The sequence below is a fragment of the Lagenorhynchus albirostris genome, chromosome 3 (assembly GCF_949774975.1).
Source record: "Lagenorhynchus albirostris chromosome 3, mLagAlb1.1, whole genome shotgun sequence".
Classification (NCBI taxonomy): Eukaryota; Metazoa; Chordata; class Mammalia; order Artiodactyla; family Delphinidae; genus Lagenorhynchus; species Lagenorhynchus albirostris.
This window is the reverse complement of record NC_083097.1, coordinates 89,553,589-89,570,618: the sequence shown is the minus strand read 5'-3', so window position 1 is coordinate 89,570,618 and position 17,030 is coordinate 89,553,589. Positions and strand designations below refer to the sequence as shown.

The window sequence follows — 17,030 nt, the reverse complement described above, 5'->3', positions numbered from 1 at the left end:
GTCTCTGACTTTAAAAGTAGGCATGTAGGTAAACTCAAGCAATCAAACTGTGTTAAAATTCCATCCCTAATAAAATCTTCCCTTGTTTCTTCCTCTGATGTGTTTTTATATCTCATCTACATAGCTGGATTCTCAATGCAAAGATTTGGGGTTTTTAGGATTTTTTTTGTATTTTTAGGAGAAAAGATATGAATGTACAAAGTCTCTGGTACAGAAATAATTACACACTATACCTTCTGTTTCTCTAACTCCTGAGAAACACTGACTAATAAGGAGAAACAAATGGAAAATGCCAGTAGGGCTGATCTTAAGGCCTGGTTCTCCCACCTACTAATTATGTGACCTCAGGCCAGTCTCAGCTTCCTTATCTGTAAAAAGAAGCTGATATTCCCTGACCTGCTCACCACACAGAACTTTTCTGAGAATAAAATAAATCAGTCTAAGGAAACACTCTAAACTACAGAGCAACAGTCAAGTGAAAGGTACAATGATGTTGCCTAAAGGTGAAGTCCTCTTAATCATTCTTTGAAGCAGAGTAAAATTTACAGTTTTATTCCTTCCACCCCCTTACACCAAGTATACTACAAAAAGTAATTTTTTATAGATATGTTTTGGGATATACCTTTGATTGTATCGTCCTCAGATTAACCAGATGAATGTCACAAGGGAAAGATGACATTAATGGAGAGAATTCACCGAGCAGCTGAAGGGTGGGCACAGGGACCTTTTCTGTCATTGGAAAGATAGGATGATTCAGGAAAGAAGAAGTTATGTGGCTAAGGAGGGAAGGATAACTGACCGACTTCTTTTCTTCTTCCTATCAAGAAAAAAGAAAAATGCTTAAGAGTTATATATTTGCAGTTCTTACAGTATTAATTGAATTATCAGACAGGGCTTAAACAGGAAAAAAATATACAAATATATTAATACTTTGATTGCATTATATTTTATAAATAAGTCTTAGACAATGCACAGCAGATTACCAAGTTCAGTTCTAAGAAAACAGTGTCCACCTAACTCCCATGTTGAGAAATATCTCTTTTTCATTGCTTTAAAACTAAAAATCCTGACAACATTCTCAACATTCTAGGACAAGGTATAACTTTTTATGAAAATTCTTTCTCAACCTACCACAAAACTCTTAAAGTAGATGGGTTGGGATGTTCATATATCTTATACATCGTCAAATGCTATCTCTTCTCCCTCAGGTTTTACCCATCATATTCTTATGGTTTCATTTATACACTTAACTAGACTGTAAAGTTATGTATTGATCCGAAGTTATGTTTTATAAATGTTACCCAATGATAGGATTTTTTAAAAAAAACTCAGAAATAAATATTTAAAATAACACAGGTAGCATAACTAGATCATCTGTTTTTTTAAATTTGGTAAAATCATTGTCAGTTGCTTCACTTTATTCCAAAAATAGGAACTACTATATGTGTTATAGAATAGTTATCACACATTTACATGGTACACAATTTATTCAGTATAATTTTTAAATACTTTAGTCTTTGTTATGGTGTATGCTTAGAGCCAAGTATTTCAGCATGTTCAAACATTAAGTAAATCTACCAGAACTAGGGGTATACATATGGTAGATGACATACACAATTAATTAAATCAATGACTAAGTAGAACCTTAACCAATAATGCCTAAGGTGTAAAAGCAGACACAGAAAAGCACTAAGAAGAAAACATAATTTATGTAGAAAGGTCTTTTGATCACCAGCAACATTTACAGAAAATTTAATTTTATATCTTATTTTTCGTAATGACTATTTCACTGATATCTTCTGATTTTGCATATTTTTAATAGAGGGCTCAAATAAAAGGTTTGGCTACTTATCTGTGTGAAAAGATAAGATTTACAGAAGATACAGAGCTTAAAATTCAGAATGTCAGATTAGCATTGAACAGAGGGTGGTAGCAAAGAGTGAGGAGCACCTTGCCAGCAGCAAACTGTAGATACCATTACAATTCAGACTATGAAGAGAGAAAAGAAAATTTTTTCAAGGCAACAGAGGGACACTACAATATTAAGATACTGACAAAAAATATTAGGTATAAAAAGCGTTGTTAAAAAATTTTATCCATTCCACATTCCTTTTTTTAAGGAAAGATTAAATAAAGCATATAAAATAATATTCTTCAGCAATATTGAAATTTAATGCAGCTTGTAGAATAGCATGAAGAGAGAGGGAACAGTTTCAACAAGAAGCTTTAAGTATACTCAAATATCAAAGGACTTCATAATCTAGGTCAGGATTGCTGACAAAATCACTTTTGAGTAATAAAAGGTAAAAGCTTTTTAAGGCAGGAAAACACCTGCCTTATCAGATTCCGGAGGCATTAAGTCCATTCTAGGTCAAGAAACATTCAGAAAAAGCTTTCTGGCTTTGTCTTATGCTCTTGGAGGAATCCTCGGACGCTTCAGTGAGTACGTAGGGTACTTCTTGATAGATTATCTATACCTTAGTAGCAGTGATGTGCATATTTACTATTCCTCCAAACCCAAATCAGTTCTGACCTTCAGTGCTTCCCCCACATTGACTGGGGAACTTTTAGAAAACATAGATCCCTGGACCCGAACCCAAATCTACTGAATCAGAACCTCCTGGGGTGGGACCCTCGGAAGGTAAAGTTAAAAGCCCCCCAGATGACTGTCACATAGTCAGTCCCACACCGCTCTGCTGACCTGTGCTAGGAACTGCCACCCCAGACATCCTCCCAACCTTTTAGAAGAAACAAAGCTCCCTTTGGAATCAAAAGTATAAGCCTCATCCTTTAACTTGTTTGGGATTAAAAAAACCAACATGCAGACTTGAAAACATGTTAATGAAAAGTCTTGTCAAATGATACAATGCCGTGAATGTAAGCACTTTTAGCATTCAAGAACTGTGCTATTTATTGTCTCCTAATCAAGATAAAGAAGAAAAGTTTATATAAGAGTTGTGGTTCGGTGTCAGAAGAGCTCCTTGAACAAGTAACACTGCTGGACGCTGACCAAGTCGGGTGTGGCAAAGTCTCAGGCAGAGCGCCATCATTCCCACACTTTCTGAACATATTTATAGCAGTAAGGGGCTAGCAAGATATTTAACTGTGGAGCTATCACCAATCTTTTAACCATAACCCTGATGATAAACCCAAAGCTTATAAAATATATTTACTACAGGAAATTTTACATGTTCGTTTAAGCTATAAATGAATTTCCCAGCCTTATAGTAACTAATATACTACTCTAAACATTATTTGGTTTCTTGTAGGTTGGAAGGTTTCAGACTGTACAGGTCTGGTTTTCTCCCTGCATCCTGTTCAACATTAAAAAGAGTTTCTAGCACATTCTGATCCAAACCACATCAAGTTGCGATCTTCTCTATTGGGTTTCAGCCCTTATTTCATAAGTCAGAACTTCTTGCCAGGCTCCTTCGTGCCCTTCATTAAGCCCTGATGAGTTCTCTGATTCCTAAACATCACAGGTTTCCATTCTGTCTACATCAAAACCTGCTAAATTATTAAGAAAAAGATCGTTTTTTTAGTCACCTTTGTTTATTCAGAATGACCTGACACACGGTGAGAACTTGATAAATGTTTGTTGATGAGTAATTAATTTATTAATTACTACATTAACAAGCAATGCAATATAAATGAAAGAGAGAAAATTACTGTAGGGGGAAGGATGGGGTAAAAAGACAAAGAGGGAGGAGAGAGAATGAATGAAAATATGTAGACCTGTAAGATTTAGAGATAAATATCATTTAGCGCAGAGCTGAAGCCTAGTAGTATATGGGCCAAGCTGGCCTATTAGACATGTTTTGGTAGCTCTGTATGGTATTAAAAAGTTATTTGTTTTTCAGCCACCTCTCAAAAAAAGAAAAAAATCCAAGAGATTTCACATTAAAATCATCAACACAACAATAATAACAAAAACTCCCCTTAACAGATAACTGTTTTTTTACCCCAAACACTGGAAAATGAAGTCACACTGGGTCTCCACATTCTCATGTGGAAACATCATCTAGGGCTGAGCTGTGGCTCCTAAGTGGGATGTGTCCATCCTCATGTTCACCACAGACCCTCTGGTCACCTCACGTAAGCATTTGCCCTCAAACCTGAACAACCTCCCTCATGCCATCACTTCCCTGAGCCCTGTCAGCATTTGAGTTTTTTACCTGATCTCTCCAACTTCCTCTCCTTATATGTGAAGAACTGGTATCCAGAGGTAAAATGACCCAGTTGTAACACACGAACACTTCCTAGTTCAACGCCCCCTTTACTATTATACTAGTCGCCAGAAGAAAGGGGGTAGGAAGTAAGGGTCAAAGAAACAAACCCTGAAGAGTAATGCTGATAAGACAGTTCCTGTTTTCCACTTCTGCTGAGCCTTGAGCATTATTCCCACGGATGACAGTCAACCTCACACAGCCACAGTGCTTCACTGGGCATTTATACCTCTCCCAGCAATTATTTATCATTCCAGTCTTGTTCTCACTGCCTCTCTGCAGAACGCTCAAGAACAGGACGCTTTCATCTAGTCATCCAGGATTATTCCCATGAGGCTCAAAGCTTCCCACTAAAATGCGTTCCCTTCCAGGGAGTGTCTCCCCACCTCAGTTTCTACCATTGATATTTTAGTCATAAGTCTGAGTTGAAAATAAAGACACTTTCTAGAAAATTTAAGTTACATGATGACATATTAACATTTCTTAATCAATTGTCTTTTTAATCAATTTCGCTAGAAATTAAAATGTATTTTCTCTTCTCTAGTTCATTTCTTATTTAAAAGAAACTATTGATTTAAGCCCAAGAATTTATAGTTTAGCAAAAGAAAAACTTAACCAACACAGGATTATAAAATCTTTGAATCAAATTTAAATCAATTACTACCCAAAGAGTTCTGAATGACAGTAAACAAATTATTTAACTTCTAAGTGAAAGCTTTATAGATCTGACATGAACATTTTTATTGCCATAGTTAACAGAAGTTTTGTAAATTAGTGTCTATAGAGAGAAAAATCGTCAAAGCCAGAAACATTTCAGGAGGAGCAAAAGATAGTAGCTGCCAGCACTCAGACAATGATTTTTATATAAAGTTTTAACCCTAAAACTAAGCTCTTATCAGTAATTGATTTAAACCACGAGTCTCAAGAACTGGTATAAATCTTGACATCTAAAATGGATATTAAAATCTTTTCCTAAAAGGTTCTAAATACTGGGAGAATTCTTTGCCATAATTAGCTGTTGCCATTTCATTCAATCAACTAGTATTTTATTTATAGAATGCCTACCACAGGCAAGGAGGCCCTGTGGGGCACATGCAAATGAAGTAGACAAATCCCTAGAATCTAGTAGGGGGAATAGAACATGCATACGGTGACAAGGCAGTAAGCAGTAATTGCGATAAATACAGTGGTGCAATGTGCTATCACAGTTCATTCATCTGTGCATTTGTGTATTCATTCACAGAACATACACTGGGTGCTTGCTCTGCTAGGAATAATCCTAGAAGCAGATAGAGACATAAGCCCTACTCCCAGTGGGTTTACGGTCCCAAAGAGGAGAAAAACAATGATCACATAATCACACAAACACAAAGGAGAGGTGCATGGTTCTGAGGGAGCGCAGAAGGGGATCTGACCTGGTCAAGCCGAAGCAGTTGATGAAGTAGGCCCTGATCTGAACTATGACTAAGAGTCGCTGGGCAGAGAGATTGAAAGGCGTGTGCAAAGGTGCTTTGAGGGCTGGGTGCATGGGAAGTCCTTATGACTGAAAGAAAAACCAGCTGGCCCAGAGCAGAAACAGGGAGAGCCACGTAGATGAGGATGGGGGACAGGCAGGGCCCATACCACGAGGAGATCTGTGGGCTATGGTAAGGATTTGGCTTTTATATTGAGAGCAATGAGAAGACATAGTGGGGTTAAGCAGGGCACAGGGAGGACAGATTTGGTTTTGAAAAAACAAAAAACACTGCTTACTGGGTTAAAAACAGATATAGCAGAAAGAAGAGACAAGAGTGGATGTGTATAGGCTACCTCCAGGAAACACATGATGCTAGTTTAGATTAGAGTCGCTGAAGTAATCAAGTTCATAGATTTGAAATATTCAGGCAATGAGATAGCCAAGCACTGGTGATGACTCTGCTGTGAGAAGAGAGCAAGCAAAGGAGAAGTGTCTATCAGAGATGACTCATAGGCGGCTGGACTGGATGGAAGGTGGTGCTAGTTATCAAGAGAGGGAACACTGGAAAAGGGCCAGGTGTGGGGGGGAGATCACAAGAATGATATTGGATATGTCGAGCTTGAGATGCCCTTAAAAATGTAGAAAGAAATGCCAGGAAGCAACCAGATAGATGGGTCTGGAGGTGAGAGGTGAAACCGAAGCTGGGGGCTTGTATTTGTGGGTTCCAATTGACGCAGAGGAAGGCCGTACAAAATGAGAAAAGGAAAAGGCCTGGGGCCGAGCCTTGAGGGCTCTAATATTTAATGGCTGAATAAAGAGCTATGAGAGAGACAGAGAAAGAACTACCCCAGAGTCAGGAGGAAAACCAAGTAAAACCAAGTAAGTAGGGCACCATGGAAGCTCGCTAGGCAGTGTTTTAGGATATGACAATGGTCAGTGTCACATGCTGTTGAAAGGTGAAGTAAGATGATAACTGAAAACATCCACTGGATCTAGTGACACTGGCAAGAGCATATGATGGGGGCTCAAACCAGACTGAAATGAACTGAGTGTGAGAGGGAGGTGAGGACACAAACTCACCTCATCAGCTCTGGCTCAGTGGGGTAGAGGAGATAGTGTAGGGGAAACAGAGAGTCTGAGTGAGGGCTGTTTTTTGTTTTTGTTTTTCATGATAGAAAACGAAGAGCATTTAAAAGCCAACTGAAAGGCTATGAGGAGCAGGGACAGGGAAGGAGGGAGGATGATTAACAAAAGGATCCTCAGGAGGGAGACTGGGGTCAGTTCCAAGGACACTGGAGGGACTGGGCTACAAGGAAAGGAAGGTAACACAAGGGAAGAAGGACAAGGTGGGAGTAGATGCTTGGTATCTAGAACAGAGAGCCCTATGAATGGCTGTTCTCTCTACACAGTGGATGGTGAGGCCACTGGCTGAAAAGAGTAGAAAAGATCTGAAATGGTCAGTGTGGAAAGATGAAAAGCAGAGTAAGTGAAAACGGGCCATGTCCAGGGCCATCTGAGGTGGGTAGTCAGCAGTCTATGGGGGGCTCTGAGGTAACTTTTCTGCCACCTGAAGGAGTATACTGTCAGATTGGTTCATGTCCGATCAAGCTTTTGCCAGACTCTTTTACATGGAATGCTAGATTTTTGCTTTGAGTAATGAAAACTGAACAAGAAAGCGTTCAAGTAAATCTACTTTCAACAGATGAGCCTAAGACTAGAATGAGTATACTAAGGTTTCAAATAAATTTTATTAATCAAACTTAATCTCCTAAGTACATGACTAATCTCTATCCTTTAAACTCAACGCTCATTTCTTTCAAAGTAATTTCAGGAAATTTCACCCAAGCTGATTCCTTAACATTATTTTATATCTACACAATAAGCAAAACTAAAAATTAAAATGGCCTGAATGTAAATCTTACACAGTATATATAAATGAAGTTCTCTTTTTTGTGAATACAGGCTAAGTCTATTACAAAAATATCTCAATATTGGAAAATGCAAAAAATAAAAAAGTATAAAGTCATAATTTTGGATGGCAAAGAACAAACAACGTCCGAACATGAGAGCTTTTTTCCTACCATATTCATGACACTTCTTTTTTCTAGTAGTATTCGAAATAAATTAGCTGTAATCTTGTTATCATGGACACCTTGCTCAAGGCCACGATTATCATCTTGCATGAGTCTTCGATCCATGATAACTTCAATCTGACCTACCAAACAAACAAACAGGCCAGGGTTATTCATTGAGAACCTCATAATACAAGGCAGGGTCTCGACTGAAGTTTTTCCTCCAGTCAGGGAGACAGACCTATACAACCCACAGTACCATGGGCTTCCTCTCGATAATAGCGCAAAGCAGCTAGTATAAACTCATAAAGCAAGATTGTATTTCTTCTTTTCTTTATCAGCTTCTAGTAAAATCTAATAAGAAATTTAAAAATGGGACAGAAGAGATCAAAATTAAAGTGAAACTTACAAAAAATGAATAGAACCAGTAAATTAAATCCTCCAAAAATTTAGTGGCTTCATTTGGAATTTAAAAATGTTTATGAGGTTCATTAAAAAATGTACATCACGCATGGAGTAATAAGACAAACACAGAAGGACAGAATCTAAAAAGGATTTGAAGTAAAATTTTAGGTTACTTGATATGCTGTGATTCTCTGAAGCCCTAGAATTTGGAGACACCCACCATGTACCCCCTTCCCTCTCTGATACTGTGTTAGTTTGTCTTTTCTCCTATGGCCCCAAAAGTTGTCATATTTGGTTCCTTTATTTGCTATGCAATAATTCTACAACTCCTTTAGTTAAATTGTAAGCTAATGGTTAGGTTATAAAATTACAGACTAAAAAAAAAACTGAAAAGAAATCACCCAGAGACATATTTATATGCTTAAGATTATACTCCCCCCAAACCCACTCGAGTTATATGTGTTTAAATATATATATTCATCTATCCATTCATTCATATTTACTACTGTATTGAGCAATCATTTGGCATAAAAGGGAACTACATAAAGGATTTTAATAACTATTATGCTTACATAGTCAAACCAAGTCTGTTTAGTTTCTATCTTCTCAGTTTAGGTATCCAGTACATAAAATTAACAGTGCTGGTTAGAATTTTCATTGTTGTTTTCCCCATATTTCATAAGACAATTGTCCAGAACATGCTCTTCAGGCACTGGGGCTAACTGTCCCCATGCCTATGTAGAATTTGATCTCTTCACACACAAATTAGTATATCAATCTCTTGGTCATTTCTAACTCTTCTCTCTGCCTCCAAATGTTAGCTCATATACTGTGTGACACTGAGTAACTTCCTGGCCTGTACTCAAATTGTTTTTATGTCCATAGCTCTCTTGATCAGGGAAGTGAGATAATACTGTTTGGTTCATGACTGCTTGAATCCTAAGGTCTAGTCCCCTATTTAAGTAGAGCCCAGTTTTGAGAATTTAAGGCAGAGTTTAAAATGGGTAGCTCAGGAGTCATCTCTGACACAAAGAGGCTTTATGTTCTGATTTTTAAAACATTATGTCACAAGTTACAGAATGGGCAACTTCTCATAAAATTCCAAACTTCTGGGCTTTTCTTCAAAAACTGAAAAATTTGGCAACACTGGGCCCCTTTCCCCATGGCGACAAGTAGCTGACACAAAGCAGTGGCCACCCCAGTGTACAGGGGGGATGTGCTCCGCAATTCACTCAAATCCCAGCACTCCCCACTGGAGCCCCAACATGAGGCCATTATTATTTTTATAACTGTAATCATGTCTTCATGACATGATCTCATGATTTTGTCTAGTGAAGGCCACAAAGAAAAATGATAAGTAGTAAGGTTTTCTGTGTGTGGAAGTACAGAATGCATGTATATACATAATATAAATAGTGGGATTGTATGCATATACCCAATATAAAATGAATATGCCAGGCATCTGTACACATTTATTATCTGCCTGGCTCCATAACATGCTTGTCTTAGCAACTCTTAGTATGTAAGGAAAGAAGAGCAATTGACACGTATATGATAATTAAAAACATGTATTATGAGGGAGAAAGTCTCCCAATAGAAAGTTCTAAAAAAAAAATCAATCAGCGTCTACTATCTATTTTCTCTTTCACTCCATTACATTCTCTCTTTTGGAATCTGTAAAGTCATGTCTGTCACCTCTTTATCCCCATATCTGTATCATCTCTACTCCCTTTCTTCTTTTCAGCTGGTAGTGTCCTAGAAGGATGGGATTCAGAGAAGGACCTAAGTTTGAACTGTAAATTTCCACCTTTGTAAACCTGGTTAAGTTATCTGAACTCTATCTAAACTTAGTTTAATTTGAGTCTGAATTTCCATTCCCAATCAGTCACAATAATGACAGACTTCTGCAAACAACGAGCCATCAGGTGAAGTAAATTATCTTTAAAAATAATCAGTTTCATGGACTTTTAGGTCCCTCTTTTTTCATCTGAAGATTAAGGAAATTTATTATTTTACATTGGTCTCATAAAGCTCAAAATTAACTAACAGTCTGGTTCTCAAAAGAAGAAAGCCTGTGACTGGGGATGATAATTAATACATATTACCAGCAGAAAGATTATACACTGGGGAGTGAAACTTATAAGAGCAAAAAAGAATCTAAACAACACACCACTTTTCAAACTCGAAACACCTAAAGATTGAGCAGAGAGCAGGGTCAAGCGATACTCAGCATCCTGGACATATGCCATTGTAGTCATCGGATAAACGTTCGCCTGGAGAGGCAATTTGCTCAGTGTCATTCTAGGTTGAATCTGTAAGACCAAACAGTTCTCGTTAAGGAAAAAAAAATCAAGTGATATTTACACATGTACTTAAAAAAATTACTATCGACTACAGATGGTTTTCCTTCCAAACAAAAAAAGGTACAGCACCTTTCTTGTCCAATAGAACAGCTAACTTAGAAATGAAAACATTCTTCAAAACAATATGAAGAAAAATCATGAGCATCTTAGAAAACAATTTTTAAGTGAGAAAGGTAGAACTTGTCCAGATTTTTAAAATAGGCATTACCATTTAAATTCAGAATAAAAATTCTTAACAAGTTTTCTAGCTCTCCAATATTTGCATAAAACAAATTATAAAGGTATTAAGGATTCACTTCTCATTTACATCTAACATACTGCTTTTGTAATGAAGGCTAAGCATAATAGCTCTCTATCCCCTTTCAAGAAATATCTCTTATGATTCTTGTATCAGTTTTAATAAATACCACACATCTCCTCACCAAATCCTCTAACATACTATGTTATAATAATCAAATGCATATTTATATTTAAAAACTATTCAAGGCTTACTCTTCTTGTTTAGTTTCAATGTAGACAGTTCCAAATTCCAATTTTTCTTGGTCTAGTATCTGAATGCATGAAATACAACTCTAATTTTATATTTTGAGACACTGACAATGCACTAAGCTGATCTGGGTCAAGGAGACTCACTCAAACCTCAGGAGGAGACATCAAACAGAGACTTTGTTATCAGAAATCTTATACCACATAAAAATGCCATCTCTTCTTTTAAACTCATGAAAGTTCGACATGAAACTCAGAAAAGGAGAAGTTCAACATAAACATAATAGTTAACATGTACTGAGTAACCATTAATGCCAGGCACAGTATTGAGAATTTCACAGATAAGATCTTTAATCTTCACAACAACCCTGCAGTAGGTCATTCAACTTACTGGTTCTGAATAGTGTCCCCCCAAATTCATGTTCGCCCAGAACCTGTGAATGTCATTTTACTTTGAAATATGGTCTCTGCAGATAAAATCAAGTTATACTGGACTAGGGTGAGCGATAATCTAAAGAACAGTGTCGGTGCTTTGTGACCGCCTGGAGGGGTGGGATAGGGAGGGTGGGAGGGAGGGAGACGCAAGAGGGAAGAGATATGGGAACATATGTATATGTATAACTGATCCACTTTGTTATAAAGCAGAAACTAACACACCATTGTAAAGCAATTATACTCCAATAAAGATGTAAAAAAAAACCAAAAAAACAAAAAAAACTAGATGTTTGGGACTTCCCTGACAGCGCAGTGGTTAAGAATCAGCCTGCCAATGCAGGAGACATGGGTTCAGTCCCTGGTCAGGGAAGATCCCACATGCCACAGAGCAACTAAGTCCATGCGCCACAACTACTGAAGCCCGTGCGCCCGCATGCCTAGAGCCTGTGCTCCGCAACAAGAGAAGCCACCGCAATGAGAAGCCCGCGCACCGCAACAAAGAGTAGCCCCCGCTCAACGCAACTAGATAAAGCCCGTGCACAGCAATGGAGACCCAACACAGCCAAAAATAAATAAAAAAATAAGATTAAAAAAAAAAAAAGAATGGTGTCCTTACAAGAAATGGGTAATTTGGACACAGAGAGAGACATTCAGAGGCACAAGGAGACCATGTGACAGCACAGGCAGAGATTGGAGTGATATGTCTACAAGGCAAGGTGTACCAAGGATTGTCTGCAACCACCAGAAGCTAGAAAATGCAAGGTTATACTTCCCTAGAGCCGATGGAAGGAGTGGGGCCCTGCCTACATCTTGATTCTGGACTCCTAATGTCCAAAACTGTGAGAGAATAAATTTTTGTTGTTTTAAGCCACCCAGTTTGTGGCGGTTTATATCACAGCCCTAGGACATTAACAAACTGGTGGAAAAAACAACTGTAAAACGTTAAAAAAAAAAAAAAAAAGGAAGGAAGGAAGGGAAGCTAATTAAAAGAAATCTCCAATCCTGATCTTCCTACTCCATTTAGTTGTATACTTAAAAAAAAGACATTTAAAACGGTCACAATTGTGTAGCTGTTACCCTCACTCCCCACCTGCGGGTCTAGATTTCTAGTTTGGCCCAAGTAACTACTCTTTTCAAAGCTTAAGAAATGGCCTATTCTAAAAAAGAGGAAACACTTAGGCTATAGACTTAAAAATAATATTTTCCTATTTATTAAAATGGTCGAACCTTGTAAAGAAAATTCACATTTTTATTCATTTTTACTAAGTTTTTTCATTCATGTATACACCCACACATACATATTACTGCTTTTGTAAGACTTTAAGAAAAGCCTTTCTTTTGTACACAAGGAAAATGAATCACCATAAAGCCAGGGCTTCATTTGAAAACCAAACAGCTGTAGAAGAATTAACATGTTAATTCAAAATGTATGCTGCAATTTTTATGCTCTGAAAAGGTTTAAATTTAACTTTTGCAGGAAATTGTAGAAGAGAAAATTATCACAATCCCTTCCACTCATCCCAGTTGAAAATCAAAGTAACAGCATTTGTGAAATTATTTCTATTCGTAGCCAGAAATTTCTAAAATGCTAATGCCTCAAAAACATGCTCATGGGGCTTCCCTGGTGGCGCAGTGGTTGAGAGTCCGCCTGCGGATGCAGGGGACATGGGTTCGTGCCCCGGTCCGGGAAGATCCCACATGCCACAGAGCGGCTGGGCCCGTGAGCCATGGCTGCTGAGCCTGCACGTCCGGAGTCTGCGCTCCGCAACCGGGAGAGGCCACAGCAGTGAGAGGCCCGCGTACCGCAAAACAAACAAACAAACAAACAAAACCAAACATGCTCATGTTTCTAATAGTATTATTTCAAAGATATGTTGTTACACACATACACTCTGAATACAGAGATTTAGGTAACAATCAAAAGAGCTCTAGTAAATTAGAGAAATGACAATCTTAAAAATTTTTATGAATCAATTTTCCCATTACTATTTTAAACTATTTCATGAAAATTTTGACTAAATACACACCTACTCACATTTCTAAACTGATGTTTTTATTTGTATATCTATGTCTATGTACACATATGTGTGTGTATATATGTACACACACATATACATCAGAGAGAAGAGTTTTCCTGAAATTTAAAAGAGCCCAGTATTAAATCATACATTTAAAAACATATGTGGAATAAACTAAATATACATAGACCAATTCCTTATGAGGAAAAAAAAGATATACTCCATCAGTCCCTAATTAATATTCCCTTTCTATTAGATAAATTCATATACATTTTAGCATCAAGGTATTTAACATGCGTAATGGTCACTAAATCTTCCTTTGAAAAAATAAATCCTTACAAATAGACATTTCACAAAATAGTCTTGCAAATATATTTGTTCTAAAAAATATGAAAATATGGTTGAATACAGAACCTAAAAGTGTCTGTTAAAATTCAGTTTTATTTTAGAAATAATTTGCAACCTTAAGCATATTTTTTCAAAGATTCCAAAATTAACTGGCCCATCATCACATATAAAAGTTACATATTATAACCATTACTTAAACATTTTAAAGGGAAATTACCTGGTATCCATTTAGGTCAGTATAAAATCTATTTTGGCTGTTGATGCTAGAAGAAATTCTCATTGCAATCTCACGGTTATGTTCTTTTCGGATGTCCACAATATTGGAAATTTCCACAGACTGTCCTTCTATTCCTAAAGTTAAAAGAATATATACATTAATAAAAAAATAATTGCCGCGCTTTTCTTAAATATACTATACAGAACTCTTTCTAACGTTACAGGTATTTTCCTGTTTCCTACTTCCTATCTTTACTATCTCTCATATGCCAAATGGTGTCACAATTCACCTTTTTTTAAATCAGACAATAGAAAACGTTTATTCAGGGGCATATATAACTCAACAGAAGGATGAAGAGGCTAGAATGAGATAAATGTAGGTGAAATATAACATGCAAATGATTCTGCAATGAGATCCAGAGGGGAAAGAGGACATTAAATGAGAAAAGGTCAGCCACACTACAGGCCAATCCACCACTCATGTGCACTGCCACTCCCCAACAGAGCCATTCAAGCCTACTTCTTCACCAGGCTCTCCTCACACACTGGAAATTATGAGCGGTGAAATTTACACCCTGGTGGTTCAAGAGACAGTGTATTACTGCCCATGATCTATAGCCAGGAAAAGAGACAGGAGGTCCAATGCAATGATTTATGGCTAAAACTGGTATTACCATATTAGTATTTGTGAAGTATAATCTGGAGAGCTCCCCAGAACTTAAATCAATTTAAATTGAGTTTGGTGTCTCTTAGGATCCCTTGTTATGGAGTGATTCATTTTGCCCTTTGCTATATAAAGCAGAGGAGAGCTTGAAAAAGTCCCAGATGTATCGAACATTTTTGTTTTTTTGGATAAGCCTTAAGTATTTACTAATTTCTATCTGTCATGCTACCCTAACTATATCTTCAGGTCCTCAGTGAACCCTTGGGTCTATTTCAGAGCTGGAGAGAGGAGTTATGAAGAAACCCAACACTCTTAATACAGATTTGAGTGGATTTAGAAGATACTGTAGGATCTTCTAAGGAAGAGAATGATTACGAAAGTGGTCAAAGAAGAAAGATTGGCCATATCCTATTTCATACAGCTGAAGTTTTTTGAGGTTCCAAGAACCCTGGACACTTAACCACCGTTGTTATTCATGACCCACCTCTTCCCCCTTCTCACACACAATCTGTCACTCTGCTGATAACCAGCGTACTCTTTAGAGAAAGAGGGCTGCGTACAGAAAAGCAGGGAGGGGAGAAAGAGGGTGAGGAAGGCTTTTTCCAGGAGCCAAGAAGAATCCCCAGAGTTTAGACAGCAAATAGAAAGGAAGTTTGGATCTGTGGGATTTGTGGAAAAAATGTAAATGCAGCTGGCCCAGGCATTATAGGTTTATGTGAAAAGTACAACTGGAAATTGTATACCATAAATAATAATATGGTAACAATACTAAATGGGCTGCAGTTTCCATCAATATAATTTTCAGCATGCTCACAGAAATTCTCTTCTGGTAGATGTTGTCTTTCCAACTCAACAACCTCAACCAGAGCCAACTTCAGTTTCTTACTATGATGAGCATGATCTCCATGGGTGGGAGAAGGAAGTGCCATTTTTTTTCCCTGCTTTATAGCCACAGTCTGAACCACTAACCTCTGCTAATTAAATGCATACATACATTTCCTTCTGAGAATTACCAGAACCTGCCAACATAGTTGATCCAAACTTCTTCACCACTATTGGGAAGTTTGGGGGTGGGGGGAAAAAAAGCAAGTGCATATGCTGGTGATAGAACAATAGTGTGTTCTTTGAACTGGGAAATGCATTACTTTAAATGCAAACTTTCCTTCCAGTGTACTTACATTGTCCAGAATATTTTTCTAAAACCAAATGAATTGTATATAAAATTTTAAAAGACAAGCATCCACAAATGAACCAAAGATGCCCAAAACCCAACATGTAGCACTAGAGATGCTAGTATTAATGCAGCATTAGGGAAAACAGCAGATGGCAAGTGACTCTACTTTACTGAAAGCATTCATAGCATTTTTAGTACTGCTTTATGTTTTCTCCTCTCTAGATGGACTATTATCTCAGGGGTCAACAAAATACATGAAATGAAATGAAGTCTTCACAAAGGAGACCATCATTAATTTCAAGGTATGTATCTCTGGAAAACATTTATAAAAAACATGCTTCGAGAAAAAATTAGTAATTTCACATTATCTCTAGCAATGATAAATTATTTCCATTGAGAAAATCATCTTTCTCAAGCTCAGTATTATGCTCAGATCCTGTTGGGGCAACAAACGCTTAAAGCTCCTTTAAAAGGAGCCTTCACGTCCATTCACAATTCAGCAAGACATTGATTTAAATTCTGTGCCATGGTAGACTTAAAATAAGTTCAAACTTAATATACTTATTGTGAACAAACCAAACGAAACCTGTAATGGTAAAAAAAAGCAAGGAGGTATCCCTGAGTTCTCAAAGAAAAATAATTATTTTTAAAAGAAGAACATGTGTGAGGGAGAAAGAAGACTGCTGACTTTTCCTATTCTGTGTCAAGAATTCCTAAGATGTGTCAGTCCCAAAGAAGCTCATGGGACTGAGGGCAGAACTCCCCAGGAAGCAGGGGTACAAACCCAGTGGTCCCAGTGATATGCTGGATCTTTGCAGGATGTGGCAGCAAAAGATACTTTTACTAAAATGGTTCTACCTGAGCATAGATGGCCAGGGCTTTCTAAGTCCTTCTAGTTTTCCTTCAATCCTGGGAAAGAAAATAGCTCCTACTTAACAAGAGTAGTCCATGGGGGAGGGGGAGCGGGTGTGAGGCCATTCCCAGGTTTCAACAGAGAACTAAGTGCCCTTTTGCTAGCACCTCACACTCTGTGCCCTTGGAGAAGAGAGGATGGAGATTGTTTATCCTTATTAACACACAGGCAATGCAAAGTAAAATTTAGCCAGTTCACAGGTGAAAAGCTATAACAGAGAAGCCAAATGAGTGTTTCAGAACCCTGGAGCTCTT

General features: G+C 37.5%; 1 protein-coding gene across 1 annotated transcript in view; it reads right to left on the bottom strand.

Moving 5' to 3' along the window:
* Positions 1-17,030, bottom strand: part of MAN2A1 (mannosidase alpha class 2A member 1) — a 159,684-nt gene that overhangs the window by 11,598 nt on the left and 131,056 nt on the right. The window contains exons 17-20 of the mRNA XM_060143376.1: positions 14,027-14,160; positions 10,330-10,471; positions 7,764-7,897; positions 623-817 (exon numbers count right to left, since the gene is read on the bottom strand). Of these exons, the coding sequence (XP_059999359.1) occupies positions 623-817; positions 7,764-7,897; positions 10,330-10,471; positions 14,027-14,160 (605 nt within the window). The remainder of the gene's footprint in view (positions 1-622; positions 818-7,763; positions 7,898-10,329; positions 10,472-14,026; positions 14,161-17,030) is intronic.